Genomic DNA, 16,093 nt, shown 5'->3' with positions numbered 1-16,093 from the left:
GATTGCATCATAGGAACCAAGGCAGAAAGTCTTTGTCCACTGTATCATTAGTCAGTCAAAGTTATAGTCACAAAGGACTTTTTTAAGGTGAGGAGACACTCTCATTGGAAGGTTGAAGAGTCATGCTTTTCAATTCCCTTCTTTACCCAAGATTACCGTAAAACCTAAGTAAAGCAGAAAATATTGATTGCCCATTTTGAGACTTAGCTGAACACAGTCCAGAAACTCGGATGAATCTCTCAGTTTCTTTTCCTCAAGTTCTTTGCTAAATTTTTGTTTTAAAAATGAAACAAACAAAAATCTCACTCATCCGTATTTGAAATCCCTAACAGACTTAATGTCTTAGAAAAACAGTATAAAGCCATCACATACACCAATAGCATCCAACCCGTCTTTGCTCCTGATTTTAACTCAGTGTTGCACCAAGTAAATTCTGCCGCAGACTTTTTTCAATCATTCTCATTCAATTTGATGATAAAACATCCTTTTGATTTTTTTTTCCCAAATAAGAAAAATGTGGTAAAAATCTCTGGGTGAGATGCAAGGTCTTTGACTCATCTTACTGTAGGTCTCAGACAACCAAGAGCATGTGTGAATACCAAGTGCCCCAGGTTTTACTGCACAATATCTGCAGCTTCCCAGCTTCTCATTCATCCGTAGGACCCCGGTGGAAGGAAACCTAATGTGATCCCTTCTCTTGGCAGAGAGGGGGCAGAGCATTGTGGGAAAAGAAAAATGGTGGCACATGCTAATACCACACCGCAAACACAATAAAAAAATGCCACCCCCCAAAATGAAGTTCAGAAGCACCGAGAGGGAGCTAAGGAAATCAGAACCCTTTTTTACCTGGGGAAGGAAGCTTGAAGGAAATGGAAGAGCAGTTTTAGCACTGTAATTTTAAAGGGGCGGAGCTTTCTGGTGGGAATGGAGAGGGTAATTAAAGGAAAGTGAAGTCACAGCAGAAGAGAAGGAAGAGGGTGGAGCTAGGAGAATTGGGGAGCCTGTAGAGAGCCAAGAACCTGGAGGTGATGGGCTATTCAGACCCCCAAGGCTGGTTATTCAACGGTCAGCTGTAGTACTGGAAACCCAAAACTGGACAGAGGCTGGCTCCAGTTCATTTCTTGGAAACAGGGCAGCAAAAACAAACATTGGGATAGCTTAAAGATTCCTTGTGAGTAGCAAAGGGTGACCTCCAAGTCAGTCACAGAAAGTCCTTGAAGAGGGCTTATTAATTTCTGGTTTCTCCCTCTCTTTCTCTCACATGCTTTCCGGTTGTCAGCGTCCCCCAAGAGAGTTCCATTATGAACCAAGGCTAAATTTTCAAGGCTCTGCAATTGAGACTGTTCTATAGAGGTTTATTTTCAAGGACCTCCTTTCTAAAATATGGCATGACAAACTCCCCTTTTCCTCTCTCTCTCATCCAGAACATGTTCTTATCCCAAAAAACTGCATTCTCTGATTTTCAGCAACTTGAGATGCCTTCCTGACACCCTGGCAGTTATCTCTTGCACTCTTACCTCAAATACTTCCTCATCCAAGATCCTTGTTCCAAACACAATGATACCATTAACATCAATGATGGGGTGGTCGCTCCGGTCCAACAACTTGGTGACCTTTTTTTTACAATCCAAAATCAGAGTGACATTCTTCTTGTGAACACTGAAAGCGACTCGATGCCATCTGGGGAAGAACAGGCCCCACAGAAGGTTAAAAGAAGCTCCAAATTTCATTGCTTCCCTATGCCCACCTCAGCAAAAATGGAACTTCCAGAATTGTCACAGCATGAAAGCTTCTTCCCTTAACTGGTCATTAATTTTACACTGATGCTTCCTCTATCACTATAGAACAGAAAAACTGCAGGCATTATCTCAATTCTCATAAAGTATTAAACCCTAAACCTAATTCAACAAACCACAATGGCTATGTTCATAACATGCAACACCCAAGCAAATAAACTTTGATATGATGGCCTGATTCACACAGCATGCTACCCATTTTAGCCTAGTCCTTCACTTTCCTGCAGGAATTTCCCCAGTGATGCAGCTGCAAAAAAAGCAGGAATTCTTCACACGTAGTCCCTTTTTCAATTTATAATAAAAAGCATATCACCTCCATGAATTTCTGGCTATTATGTTATCGGAGGGTTTAAGGATCAAAATAATAGTTTAACACATCATTTGTGCGAAACCCTATGCTGCCAAAAATGAATTGTGGTGAATGTGAGGTCACAAAATGGGGGTTGGCACATTGCATGCAACCCACCCCTGATTTATGGCAACTTTCCCCAATTAGGCAGCTCCAGATGTGTTGGCCACCCATGGTAATTCTGGGTACTGCAGTTCCAAAACAACTGGAAGGCAGATTTGATAAGACTGATTTAGGAGATTAAATTCATTTTAAATCCATTGTGGGCTCCTGCATTTTCATTTCAGTCTAATGCTGCAATTTCTGGAACAAGTGGGAATGGTGGTTCAGAATTTATACCATCTCAAGTCTCAGACCTTTAAGGCACTCTTGCAGCACCGTCACGTTTGAGAAGGCATTCATTTCCTCTTATCTCCAGCCCTCTTGGTGTCCCTTGATGATGGCTGCTTGTTTACATTCTCTGCATTCCTGCCCTCTGTCCAGAGAAGTCTCCTGAGATAGGCTGGAACCTTCCAGCCACTAACTGAGCTCTGACGTTTCTGAGGGCAACCCTGATTGCGTTCTTTTAAGCTTGGAAATATCTTAGCACTAAAGGATCACCAGGCATTAGCCATGAGTATTAAATGCTTTGGGAATTAGATTTAATAGATAGCATATGACAAATTTCTATTTTCCACTGGAAAAAGGCATACTTACCTGTCAACATATCTTTAAATCTAATGAATACTATTTGTTGCATGTCTTATCATCATAAAATTCCATGGCTGCTTCTTTCTTTTTTACTACTATAATTGGATTTTTCTCTCATTATATTATTCCACTTGCATTTTTATACCTGTTAACTGTCTTATCTCTTATTTTTCTTAGTCTCATGAATTAGAGGCCTTAAGTAATTTGTGGAATCAGAAGGTGAGACATAGAGTATTTTCCAGTGAAAAATACAAAATGAATAAATAACTAAATAATAAATAGAAAGATTTTAAAAAATGGGAAAGAAAAAAACCAAAGTCAAATCATGTCAATTAGGCAAAGAATTTGTGCCTGGGCATCTCTGGTTTTGTTTTTGTTTTTAATTTATTTTATTTTTATGCATTGTATTGTATTGTATTATTTTAGCAAGTTTCTAAACTACATGATTGTAGATGGACCTGAATCTTTGTGAGCAGCCAAAGGAGGACTTTTCCAGGGTTTTCCAATTGATGACAGCCCCAACAGAACTCTTGGCCTTTCCCCACATCTGGCAAAAACAAAAGGTTGTGACTTCTGTTTTTACAGAAAAAGTGTCCTGGGTAGACCCAGAATTCAGCTTCCCCTGGCTCATGTCTTTGAAATGGCTTGGAGAGGGGAGACGGACACAGACTCCCCCAGAGCTGCATGGCCTTTTTCCACGCAGATGCCACCGTCAGGGTCTCTTCTCCTGAATGCCAGATCAGAGCCTCCCAGAGCCACAAGAGGCCACCAGAGAATCCAAACGAAATCACCCCACCGAGATGGCTGCCCAGCCTCTGCCTGCACACACCCATCTTTGGGCGTGCGCAGGCCAAACACCTTCCCTCCTTGGCTGCACTGCCGGACTACCCTCCCTGCGAGGAAGCTTTCCTTAATACTCAGCTGGATGACTGAGGGCTGAGAGAAGTGGCAAGTTCTGTTCTTGTTGGGAGGTGTTCACACAAAGAGTCACAGCCATCTGTTGGGGAAGGTTTTAATTTGGATTCGCAGACTCCGACTTTATCTTGGGTTCAACATGTGATGGGAACTCAACCACTGTCTTAGCACACTGTGCAAAGTAGGCCATCGTATAAGCCACAATACTGCTTGTTCTTTTGTTTGGGCCTAGCGTGTGGTGCTAACCTGACCTCAAGTTTCAGCATGCTCCATGAACCCAGCCCTCAAGTCTATGAGTCTATGTCTTTATGACCTGCTACCCTCATTCCCTGTTTGGCCACTTTTGGAGACAGGTTTCTGGAGCTTCAGAACATCCATCATTCCTGAACACAGCATTTCCTGAAGAAGGACCATTAAACACCCTGCAAAGAAGCCCCTGGAATTCCTCCCCCCGGCCCCCGGCCCCCAGCTTCCTTCTGGCTCACTCACTTGCCGTCCGAGAGGTTGATGCCCCGGAAGAGAGGATAGTTCTCTGAGCCCGGCTTCTCCATGTGGTCCTCGTACAGGAAAACCGGGGATCGGCCCAACTCCACCCCAACCTGTTGGATGCCTTGCTCGTTGTAAATGGAGATCAGGAAAGACTGGCCTCCCTTCTTGGCTTTCACCGTGGTTAGGATTGAGAAATCTTCAGGAAACGGAGATGCTGGAAGCAGAAAAGGGAGTGGAGCAAAGAGCCGGATCAACATCTCTCGGAAGGCGAGCTGCCAAGCTTTGCCCTGCAGCCCCGACGGCAGAGCTGGGCTGGAAAGGCCAACGAAATGAGGAAGGTCTGCTTTGGGTCTTTAGGGATTAGTATGATTGACGATATCCCAAACTGGGAAATGCTTCCATGTCCGCGCAGACACACATACAAATGCAGCGCAACTCCATGCAGACTTGGGATCCTTTAGGATCTCCCCTCCGTGAAGCACGTGGGGCGCAGCATTCCAGGCCAAACGACTGGAGGTTTTACAAAGCTGGGAGCGGCAAGAGAAGTGCAACACCAAGATCCTCAAACTACCGGCTGAGGAGAACAAAACCTTCTAATTAGTCCCAAATATAGCCTGCCCTGGCCTGGAGAGCTCTTTTGTGAAGCTACGTGTCACTGTGTCTTCCTTCTCCAGACCCTTTTATTGTCAAATCCCCAAACAGCATTTCCTTTTGAAAACTGCTCTGCAATTACCTCTGTTATCTTTATCTCGCCAGACGCTCATTTGCTTGTTTGGAGCCGAACTAACATCTAGTTACTCGGAGGATGTGTGTTATTAAAGGAAAGGAGCGGGAAAGTTCAGCAAGGCCTAGGCTGCCTCTGAGAACTAAGCCGTGCCCTGGGGGGGGGCAGTTTTGCACTCCGGTCTGCCTTTGCACCTGACTGCAACTTCCAAGCCCCTTCTCGTGGCCAGGGCCGAGCCTCAGATTATGCAGAGAAAAGGCCTGGCATTTTGGCCGCCCGATCAAAGCCACCGGCTGCTTCCCTCCACATTCCTTGGGCTATACCCTAAACAAGCTGCTGCCCTCACTGAGGATAGGTCTGCTGCTGCTTTGCTCAGAAAGCGAGTGTCTGCCTCATGGGCCAGAAGTCCCAGCCGTGATGGCCTCTGCGCTTCAGCCAAGCAGAACCTGAATTCGCCTGGGCAAAGCAGAAGAGGAAAGAACCAGAAGTGCCAGGCTCCGTCAAGGGAGGACGGAGGACATCAGCAGGACACATGCTTCCTAAGAAGGAAAAAGGTGTCCGTCCTTTCCAGGAAACAGAACTTCTCTTACCGGGGTAAAGCTGCTTGGTTGGGGCACTCAGCTGGGCATCCTTGGTTACATGATAGGCCACATCTGCTCCCTTGGAGGACCGCCTGCTTGTGCAGAAGCCCGTCGTTTTTGATATGCCATCGGGTAAATTATGGAAATCTAATACCTTCAATAGATCTGCAGGCTCGGCTGAAAGAGAGAGAGAGCCAACATTAGAAACACAGACTCATAGAATCACAGAGGTTAAAGGAATCCTTGAGGTAATTTAGTCCCTCCAACAGATAACCATCCAGCTTTTGCTTGAAGACCTCCAGGGAAGGAGAACTCACCACTTCATGGGGCAGCCTGTGCCCCTGGCCTATAGTTTGTACAGTCAGGAGGGTCCTCTTAACAACTAGCCTGAAACTCCTTCCCTGTAGACTTAATCCACTGCACAGCCCGATCAACACAACTTTATTTCAAAGGGAGGGAGGGAGGGAGGGAGGGACAATTTCAAAGAGGAACAAAGTGTGTGGTACAGCCAATATAATGGAGCAAGTTTTTCCTGAGTTTATCCATTTAACATACATAAAATATTCTGACAGATTTTCCCATTCTTCATTCCCCATTTTGTACATCTAACTCTGACAACTTTACCAAGCAGCTAAAAGCAAGATGATGGTAATATCTATTTATAAAAATTAAACATCTAAGTCAGAAAGCACTGGAAGAAATGCATTAGGTTGCCTCATATTCCTCTTCACTGGAGGGCTTTGATCAGAAGCTGGACGGCCATCTTTCCAACGTGCTCTAGTGAGTCATGCAGCAGCAGGGGGTCAGACTAGATGGCTGCTGAGGCGCCTTCCAACACCAGGATTCCAGGATTAATCGGTCACGTGGGGGTCCCCGTGACTAGCCGTGGGCCTCGCCCTCTCTGCCCTGCCATTCAGGCGCCTCCCCAGCATCCTCAGCCAGGGACGTTTTGGGCAGGGGGCAGCTGGGGAGGAGCCCCAGGGCCCAATGGCAGGCTGTGCAGCCGGGCACGGCAGCAAAGGTCCCTTCCTACCCCCCAACCACCGCAAGGGGCAACCATGGGGTGGGGGGGGGCAGCTGCAAACCAGTCAAGCGCCAGCCCGGGGCCATCAGCATCTCTTGCTCCTGGCCATGCCAGGAAGCCGTCTGCAGCTACCTGGACAGGCACAGGGTTCAACAGGCTCACGTTTTCATTTCTGTGTTTAATGATCTTTTCCTTTTGACCAGATGGCCTCCTGAAGGCACCCCCCCCCCTTCATGCCAGCACGGACCAGGGTCTCCAGTCTAGGCTTCTAACTCCAGGGATTACCACGGAAACACCTTTGTGGCCCCGGCCCCGCATGGCCGCCAGGTGGCTGGTCCCAGTTGGAACAGGGCACCCTCAAACTGGCGGAGACCTGGCGGGAGGGCGTGCTGCCTTAAAGCCACCCAGTGAGGGTGAGACGTGCGGAAGAGCCTTGATCTGCGGGAAGAGGGTCCCCAGAGGCCAGGATCAGACCACTTGGGGTGGGCACAGGGAGGACACTCACCCAGCCACTTCAGAGTGGATCCTCCCTTCGTTGACCAATCATCTCAAAGATGGCCAAGGATCTCCAGAACCCAAGAACACCATCCGGGGGTGGTGGCGGCAGGGGGGGCTGTTCTGCATCTTTCCCTTAGGTCATCTTGCCTGCTCAAAAGAGCTGGGTGAGGTCTCCCGGCCCCCTTTGGATGGCGGCTCAGGGCAAGCTCACCTCCTCCTGGCTGCCTGGCAGAAGGGCAGCCCCCCCTTATGTCCCCCCTGCTTTTATGGGGTCACTGCAGAATCAGTAAAAATAGCCCTGCGAGGAACCACTCCAGAGAGAGAAAAATACCGTGGATAGTTTTGACAAAACTTCTTTTCTCATTTTAATGAAACAAACACTGCCTCAGGAAGCCATTATGAAAAAGCAAAGCCTAATAAACAGTAACAGATGCCAGAGGAACCATTATTTAAAAGGATATGAGCATCTTCGTTAAGTACATTGGCCATCTTAAGGACAGAGAGGAAACTGAGCATCCACATTCAAACTTTCTATCCGAGAAGACGTTTGTAGAGGTGCAAGTAACCTACCAGCATTATCCACTGGCATAAGGAAACACAGGGAGGCTTAACGTCAGCAAAGCCATCCTTAACTGAAGGGTCTTCAACAGCCCAGTTTGTTTGTTTGGCGCCTTTGAGTCAGTGTTGGCTCCTGGTGACTGCCCGGACCAGTCCCTGCAGTTTTCTTGGCAAGATTTCAGAGGTGGTTTGCCCTTGCCTGCTTCTTCCCATGGCTGAGGGAGAGGGACTGCCCCAGGTCACCCCGCTGGCTTCGTACCTATTGCGGGACTAGAACTCACAGCCTCCCGGTTTCTAGCCTGCTGCCTTAACCACTAGGCCAAACTGGCTCTAGGCCAGGTTAGCTAAACAATATAAACTGCACTCCGGGTTAATGAGATGGCCCGGTTCACACCAGGTGCTCAGCCAGTCCAAACTGGTTTCACCCAGCAAAAGCAGCCATGCAGCTGAGTTATTTGGAGCCAGACAGGCTGGGGATGGAAGGGATTTTTGGGGAAAGGAAGGCCAGAGGTCCTCTGAAGAAGAGCTAACTCAGGTCACCTCTTGGGGCATGCAGAAAAACACCATCCAATTCCCAGCTGGTTAGAAAGGGCTTGTCGCCTTCGTGCAGTGCCTGCAAGCGGCCCTCCCCACAGAAAGAGGATGATCCCAAGGGACAGCTATCGGACAATCGCGTGCAAGGCAGCGTGTCTAATGACAAGTCTGTAGGCTGCTTTTCTAGGTGGAAACATCAATACTGGATGCTCCGTGGTGCCCCATTTGGGATGCTTCCTCTCTGGGAGACATTGTGTGATCCTGCACTGGAGGGTGGATTCGCGCATCCCAGCCTGAACATTTTGTGCTGGAGCTTCAGAGAACAGGCCAAGGCTGCCCAACACCAAGCACAGCAACATGGGTCTGGGTCTGCACAATGTGCAGGGCTCCCCAAACTCAACCAGGGTTAAAATTAATCAAGTGGGAATACTGTGTGCATCCAGCTGCCAGGTCAAGCCTGAAAGGGGAAGGCCATCCAAAAGGCTTGACACTACACCTTTGGGAGTCCCACTGCCCACCTCGCCAGGGCTCTGAGCCTCAGAAGAGAGGGGAGAGCCCAGCCCAGTGCCCTGCTGACCCCCCCCCTCCCCGAGTCTCCTCTGCTGCTGCCTGCCGTGGCCGGCAACCAGGGCTCCGAGAGAACAGTGTGGCTGAGCAGCACTCAGCCTTGGCCCTGGTCAGTGGCAGGGGCCCATGACAGAGCCACACTCCCAGATGGCAACTGGTGCGCTGGGAGTGATAGCTGCCCCCAAGAACTATTACAAGAGTCCACTTCCTCCTTGCTCTTATGGACACAGCGAAGATCTTCTCTGTGACAGCGCAACCTCCTGTCTTGGTGTGTGCTCTGAAACATGTGGGTGTCACTAAAAGAAGAGGGCAACAGCATCCACAGGGGGTCAGAGGGATGCAAGCAGCACTGCAGCATTGTGGTGCAAGCCCCAGTCCTTTTCACACGCACACCCCAAAGGGCTGGAGCTTGTGCAGCACTCAGTGCAGCTGTCACCTCTCTGATGAAAACACTGAGAGCGCCAGACATATTGGTTCCTGAAGATCAGAGCAGAAATGGCCAAACAGGAACCATGTGAAGGATCTTTTTTGAATCCCTTAATACTTCTGTGTGAGTGCGCTGGAATTCTGTATTTACAATATTTGCTTGTCTGTTTATTTGATTTATATGGCCGCCCATCTATAGCAATTCCAGATGGCTAACAACATATAAAAACACAGTCAAAATGTACATCAAAACAACATTAAAAATGTATGAAAACAACTGAAGTAAAACCTAATTCTACAATAAATTCAAACCACAAGCACACAGGCTCCTAACAGTCAACTGAACACTACCTTGACTGATTCAACCTGCTTAGAACTAGCTGTATTCTCCAGGGCAACTGTGGACAAATCGTAGCCCACTCTCCTTGCTTTCATTTTCCACAGAGCCCACAGAGTGTTTCAAGCAAATTTTTGCCAGGTCTCCCATCTCCTCTGACCCAGTTCCATCATTAAGGTTGTTTTCCCGTCCCCTGACCATCTCTACTGCCTTCTTCTGGGTCTAGTCCACTTTGTCTACGTCCTTGTTAACCGCAAAGGTCCCAAAACAAGAACCGGTTCTCCAGATGAGCTCCAGTTAGTGCAGTGTTATCTGCAAATGATTACTTCTCCCAAAAGCAAGTCTTTAAAGGTGGTGATGCTGTGGTTGACATGTTGGAGGACTGGGGAGACCCGGTTCCGTCCACTTTCAGCCATGGAAGTCTGGTGAGTGACTCAGGTCGGTCCTTCTCTCTCAAGCAAAAGGACAAAATGAAAGAGGTCCCCAGAGCATCCACCTTATGCTCCTGGTGCATAAGCAGGACGGAAATCAAGTACATAAATGCACACATAAACCTGGATTAGCGGGATCTATACAATACGCTAGACTGGCTAAAGTGCTGCTGCTTCCACTAAGCGAGGTAACTTCCCTCTTATACCCAGTATTCAGTTTTTCTGTTCTTTTTCTTTTGTTCTTTTGAGCCCCATTTTCTATTCTGTCCTATCAAGATTGCTTGGAATTGTATCCTGTCTTTCTGCTCCCAGTTTCGTTTTTCTCCAAATTCTGATCTGGATGCTCTCCACGCTTCCTTGCAGCTGATAGGAATAATGTGCCAATCAACTCTGACCAGTTATCCGGCTGGAATAGCAGCCCTGCTTTCACAGCTGTGCCCCAGGATTAAGGCAAGAGGCTCAGGATAGAGCTGCAGAAACAAAGGGAGAATAGCTCCAATGAAGCACGGCCTTTTGAAGAGATGCTCTATTTCTCCTGGCTATACCACAGGGTTGCTTGTCTCTCCGTGACCTAAAGTAAGTTTTAACCTTCAGGTGAGGAGGAACAACTGCTGGGGCACACATGGGAGGATCTGCTCTGCCAGAGCTTTCCGCCCAGTCCCCCCGTTTCCTTAGTCCTGCTGGGCACAAGGCAAAGGGCACGATCGCAGCGCCCAGAGAAGAAAACAGCCAGCAGGCCCTTTCTGCCGCGGCCTCGGGGAGTGTAGCTCTGACCAGTCTGGCGAGAGACTTAGGAAAAAGGCTCAGGGGATCTGGACCATCCACCGCAAGTGCGTGAGAGGAAGCAAAATGAAGACCCTTCTCTTCTTCACTGCTGGAGGAAGGGAGAGATGTGCGCAGCCAGGAATGCCTGCACGGAGGAAGAATGTGGGTGAGGTGAGAATCTTGGGGGGCGGGGTCTTGCAAGAAACAGGGCTCTTGCGTGGCAGTCCTGGCCCAGTTCGCCCTTTGCATACAGCCCTGGAACAACTTCCCCAAAAGGAACGTGGCTGACATTGGAAGAGGATTCCCAGTGAAGAGAAGGGCAGCTTGGCTGTAAGGATGTGGAAGGAAGCTTTCCGTTTGAGTCAGGTTTCTTATGCTCTGAGTTTGCAAAGCATCTGACAGTCCTTTGGAGCCCTCTCCATGGGATCGTCATGGATAATCAGAAAGTAAATAAATTGCAAGGGAAATGCTGGGAACCACTAGCAGAGGCTGATCACGTTCAGCCCAAACAGGAAGCAGGAGGCTGAATAAGGGAGGCAATTTTATTCTAACTTGTATTAACAAAAGGCATTTCAACTTGTGCTACATGAGGGAAGAAAAACTATTATTTTGCAAGAAGTGTGTCCTAAAACCTTCAACAGCATCATCATAAAATCCAGCTTCTAACAGACCAGAAACTAATATGTCCTGTAGGCATGCAGCATTTTTTTTAAAGAAACTGGCAAATACGAATAGGAATCTGCTCCCAACTACATTATACCTCCCATAAGATTTGGAAGGCACTCAAGATAGAGATTTCAAAAAGGATAATTAAGAGCAAAGTACAAAGGATATATTAAAGCACCTCCCCTTGATTTAAAGGGACACTCATGGAGCCATTTCAAAAATGTGCAAGATATCATCAAGCAAGTTCTTGGCAGAGAAAGAGGCCTAAATCCAGCGGCTTCCCTTCCCTGTGATAGCTGAGCCCAGGAATGTTTCCCTCCTACGGAAGGCTCTGAACAGCAATGCAGGATGGAGAGAGGGCACTGGGGCTGCCAGCCAGCCATTTAGGGCAAGCAAAGACGGTGCTGGTGGGTCTCAGCTGCTTCTGAGCAAGCAGTCCTGAGAGGTGCAAGGGGGGTCTTCCTCAAGGCCACATTGAGGGGCTTTTCTCCAGTTCTCGAGACTGGAAGGTCTGCAGGCACAAACTGCGCTGCCCCAAAAGCCCAGCCCTCTTCTGCCTCAGCAGTGATGTTGCCAAATGGGACAGGACGGTTAAGGTAAGTGATTGCTGGACTCCATGGGTTTGGTTTGCCATCCCACCAAGCATCACCAGGTGACGGGAAAAATATCCACCAATTATTCTCCTTAATGGTGGCGGGGGGGGGGGGGACAGAGAGATTGGGAAGGAGGTGGGTTTTGACAGATGGCCAAAGCAGCAGGTTTAGCGACCCATCAATGCTTGCTTTGTTTTTGCACCAACGTTTTGAGTTTGGGGTGAGCACTTTTGAAGAGAGCCCAACTAGCAGTCCTGGAAAGCACTAGACACACGTGAACCAGGTGTCGGTTGATCCTGCAGCCCAAGCCAAAACAGCTGGAAGGCGGTGCCCAGGGACCAGAGGAGAGGGGACACACCCACCGCAGAGGAAAGTGGCCTGTGGAAGTTGGGCAGATCCAGATCCCACCCTGGCTATGCCATTACCAGCATCAACAGTGAGTTGCCATCGTTTTTCATAATGCAAGACTTGTGTGAGGAGAAGAGGAAAAGCCTAACTTTAAGCCTAGACCAGCTGAAGGTAAATCTAGTCCTTTAAACGGGGATCTTTGTGTTGCAGCCAGCGGGATGCCTGGATGAACCTTGTGCAGTGGAACTTTGTGCACTTCTACAAACCCCGGAGAATGAGGCCACCACTGGCAACGCAAGGGGAGGAGCGGAGATAAAGGACAAAGACCTTCTCTAAGGCCTGGTGCAGGTCCAGCCCCGGGAGAGGGCTTCTGCTGCCCTACGGAGTGGCCGGCTGTCTTCTGCCCTGGAGACTTCAGTCTGGAGAAGGGCACTTACAGGGCAAGGCTCACGCCAGCCTCTTCAGGCAAATTTAAGCTCAGGCCCAAATAAACCATCCAAAAGAAAAAGTTAACAGTTGGACTTTCATGAAGGAAACAATTAATCAATCTCAGACTTTCCAGGAAATAAAGCAATTGAACTTGGCAAAGGAAACAAGGGCAACAAGGAAAAAGTGCAGCCCTGCAGGGTGACTTCTAAGACCCACAACGCTCTCTCACAGCCTCCTCACAACTCCCTCCGCCAACTGCTCAACCTTTGCCCACTCACCCTGTGTTGCCGTGGTGCTTGCATCCTTCCCATTTCCATCACCCGCTGCAACATATCTCGCCTTCCTTCCCCAGTCCCTGCCTCCCAGTCCTTGCTTCCAATTTCCTCTGCAATGCTCAGCATCTGAGGCCCCACAAACGCTTTTCCTTTTATGCTGCAGGATTGGACATCCAGCACACACCTATGAACAGCCAAGTGCCCCTCCCAAAATCTTCTTTAATATGCAAAAGGACAATTACTAGCAATGGGGGGAGGGGGGTCTCTTCCAGAGGCAAGGACTGACAAGCTTCCAGGTCCCTGCACAATTTGCATGAACGTTCCCGCTGTGCTGCTTCTGTCTTCCAGGTTTAGTTATGCAAGATCCTAACTAGGCCATAAAGCCAAAGTAGGCATGGATTTTCACAGCCAGAGGGGTAATGACAGAAAATGTCATTTGGCTAATTAATAGCTGTAATAAACTTGGAGGAAGTCCAAGTGCACTGGGAAGAATTCTGTTTGAAGTTGCTTATGCACATGCCTTTCCCATGTGCTGATCAAAAGCAGATGTTCTTTAATCAGATGTGAGCAGCCTTCCTCTTCTACACTGTCACCCCAAAGGAGGATGGTGTAACCTGAAAGCTGAAACACATCACGTATCTCTTGCGAGGGGCTTGCTTTATCCACCACACTGAGCAGAAACCGGAGCTTGCACTCGGCATCGATAGAAAAGCACCCCCTGGACTGAAGCAGAGGACCCCAAATGCCATCCTGCCAGCCAGCCTCAGACATGCCCAGCTGCAAACACGGGAAATCTCCAGACGATGCGGCGCTTCTCAGACTGGGCATCTAGACCTCCTGGGGGTCATCGACAACTTAAAGTGGAGGGTTACAATTTAAAAAAAAACTGACCAACTTTGCACAGGGAGAGTAGGGTGCTGTCACATTTGCTCGCAACTTTGCCTGCACAAACCTCAGTGGACAGTTGTGTTACACAACCTTTGAGAACTTCTGTGATACAATTTAACCCTTCATTATTACATTTTAATCCAACACGAAACTCAATAAAAGTGCTTGTTTTATTCATGGGGGGAAGTTAGGCAAAGTCATTTACCATTTCAGGGAGTCACAATCCCACCACGTTAGAGAACGCCTTGCCTTGCCTTGCCTTGCCTTGCCTTGCCTTGCCTTGCCTTGCCTTGCCTTGCCTTGCCTTGCCTTGCCTTGCCTTGCCTGTGCCCAACCGCCACAGGCAAACCTTCTGTTCAGGCACCCTGAGATCTGAGTTGCACTTCCTCACACTGACTTCCAGATGCTTTTCAGGTGCACCCTGCATCCAGCCAGAAACCGCCTGCCTATAACTTGAATCCGTTATAATCATTCAACCATGTCCTGCCCTCTGGAACAAAAGAGAACAGACCTTGATCTCATGACATCCTTTCACTTCTTTGAGGAGGACTATCACATCCACTCTCAGTTGTCCCGACGCATCCAACTCCTATCCGTCTCTCTGCACTCAAATCTCTGACCCTCCTCAGTGCCATTTTCTGCACCCCTTCCAACTTCTGTGAAATGTTCTAAGTCTGGTGCAGTGCCAGAACTGGAGACATCACCTCTGGCGATGTCTGATCAAGGCAGAGTATTAACTGGAGTGGAAACCACATTGACAGCTTTAGTGGCATTCTTCTGTCCACCTTTATATTCTTACTTTCTAAGAATATAAGTAAATACACATTTCTAAAATAAAAATAAAAAATATAGGCAGAATCTCTCCTCATCATATGCTATTATCACATGACATGCTGGAACAAGAATTGCCAACTTCTTTGCCTTACTGTATGCACAACCATTCACACAACTGGGAAAAGCATGAAAACCGAAGCTGTTTTGCCCAACAGGCCTGTTCAGCCTGAGGCCTTCCTTATGTCAGGGCCAATAATTCCCACAACTTGGCTTGGGGGATATTTCAGAAGGTAACCATGAATTATCTTCCCCTTCACAATTTTGTGATCCCAGAAAGGGAATCTAGCATTAAAATGCACAGACTCCAGTGAGTTTACTGACAGACATCTAATAGACAAGTTTCTTACAACACATTACACTCAGCTAAAATGGATTACAGGTACTCCTCACTTAACGACCACAACTGGGACCAGAATTTTGGTTGCTAAGTGAAGTGGTCATTCGGTAAATTTGACCCGATTTTATGACCTTTTTTGTGGCTGTCGTTAAGTGAATCACCACAGGCATTAAGCGAACCATGTGGTCATTAAGCGAATCACACAGTTCCCCATTGATTTTGCCTGCTGGAAGCCAGACAGGAAGGTCAAAATTGGCAATCACGTGACCATGGGATGCTGCGATGGTCATAAATGCAAACCAGTTGCCAAGTGCATAAATCGTGATCACATGACTGTGGGGATGCTGTGATGGTTGTGTGAGGGCCGGTCATAAGTCAGTTATTCCAGCACTGTCATAAATCTGAACCTTCACTAAATAAATGGTTGTTAAACAAGGACTACCTGTAGTTACTTTACCTGTAGCCATTATCTTAGCATGTTCTGTGAATAAGGCTACTGTTTTAAGCTAGAATCTGGTTTAATGTTTTGGGCCCTGTATGTTATGTGAATGCAACAATTATGTTTTATTAATCCAAGTGTAGGATTTAGCATATTGTGTAAATCCAGCCCAATGTTTCTTAGCTAAAAAACTGCATACAAAAATATGTACTGTGGGAACTCGGATGGAACAGATGATTGGATCCACATGAGCAGACCCGGGTGGGATACTCACTGCCACATTACCTGGCTAAAACCAGTTGGAACACTTTGGTTTCTACCCAGAAGAGAAGATAGCTTGCAATTTAAAAGTGTGCCATTGGCCAAAATGACCAGAGATTCGCCTTTTGGTCAAAAGGTGGCACATACGCAAAATAATCTGCATTTCGAGCTGGCACTCAGCTCCCCCCACAGAAGTCCGGCCAAGCCCTCCTCCAGAGTCAAATCCTTTTTGACATGGTTAAAGTCAGCCAAGGCCAGTTCATCTAACCAAAATGGAAGGTCAAAAGCACAGAAGCTCTAAACGAATTTCCTCCCCAGCAGAAATGCCCAGCTTGAAAC

At 47.9% G+C, this 16,093-nt stretch overlaps 1 protein-coding gene across 2 annotated transcripts in view; it reads right to left on the bottom strand.

Moving 5' to 3' along the window:
* The window catches only part of COL5A1 (collagen type V alpha 1 chain), a 234,267-nt gene that overhangs the window by 180,201 nt on the left and 37,973 nt on the right, over positions 1 to 16,093 (bottom strand). For both annotated transcript variants that reach the window (XM_063316318.1, XM_063316317.1), the window contains exons 2-4: positions 5,554 to 5,721; positions 4,240 to 4,453; positions 1,518 to 1,680 (exon numbers count right to left, since the gene is read on the bottom strand). In XM_063316318.1, coding sequence (XP_063172388.1) covers positions 1,518 to 1,680; positions 4,240 to 4,453; positions 5,554 to 5,721 — 545 coding nt within the window. The remainder of the gene's footprint in view (positions 1 to 1,517; positions 1,681 to 4,239; positions 4,454 to 5,553; positions 5,722 to 16,093) is intronic.

The sequence above is a fragment of the Candoia aspera genome, chromosome 16, assembly GCF_035149785.1.
Source record: "Candoia aspera isolate rCanAsp1 chromosome 16, rCanAsp1.hap2, whole genome shotgun sequence".
NCBI classification, from domain to species: Eukaryota; Metazoa; Chordata; class Lepidosauria; order Squamata; family Boidae; genus Candoia; species Candoia aspera.
This window is presented reverse-complemented; position numbering and strand designations above follow the sequence as displayed.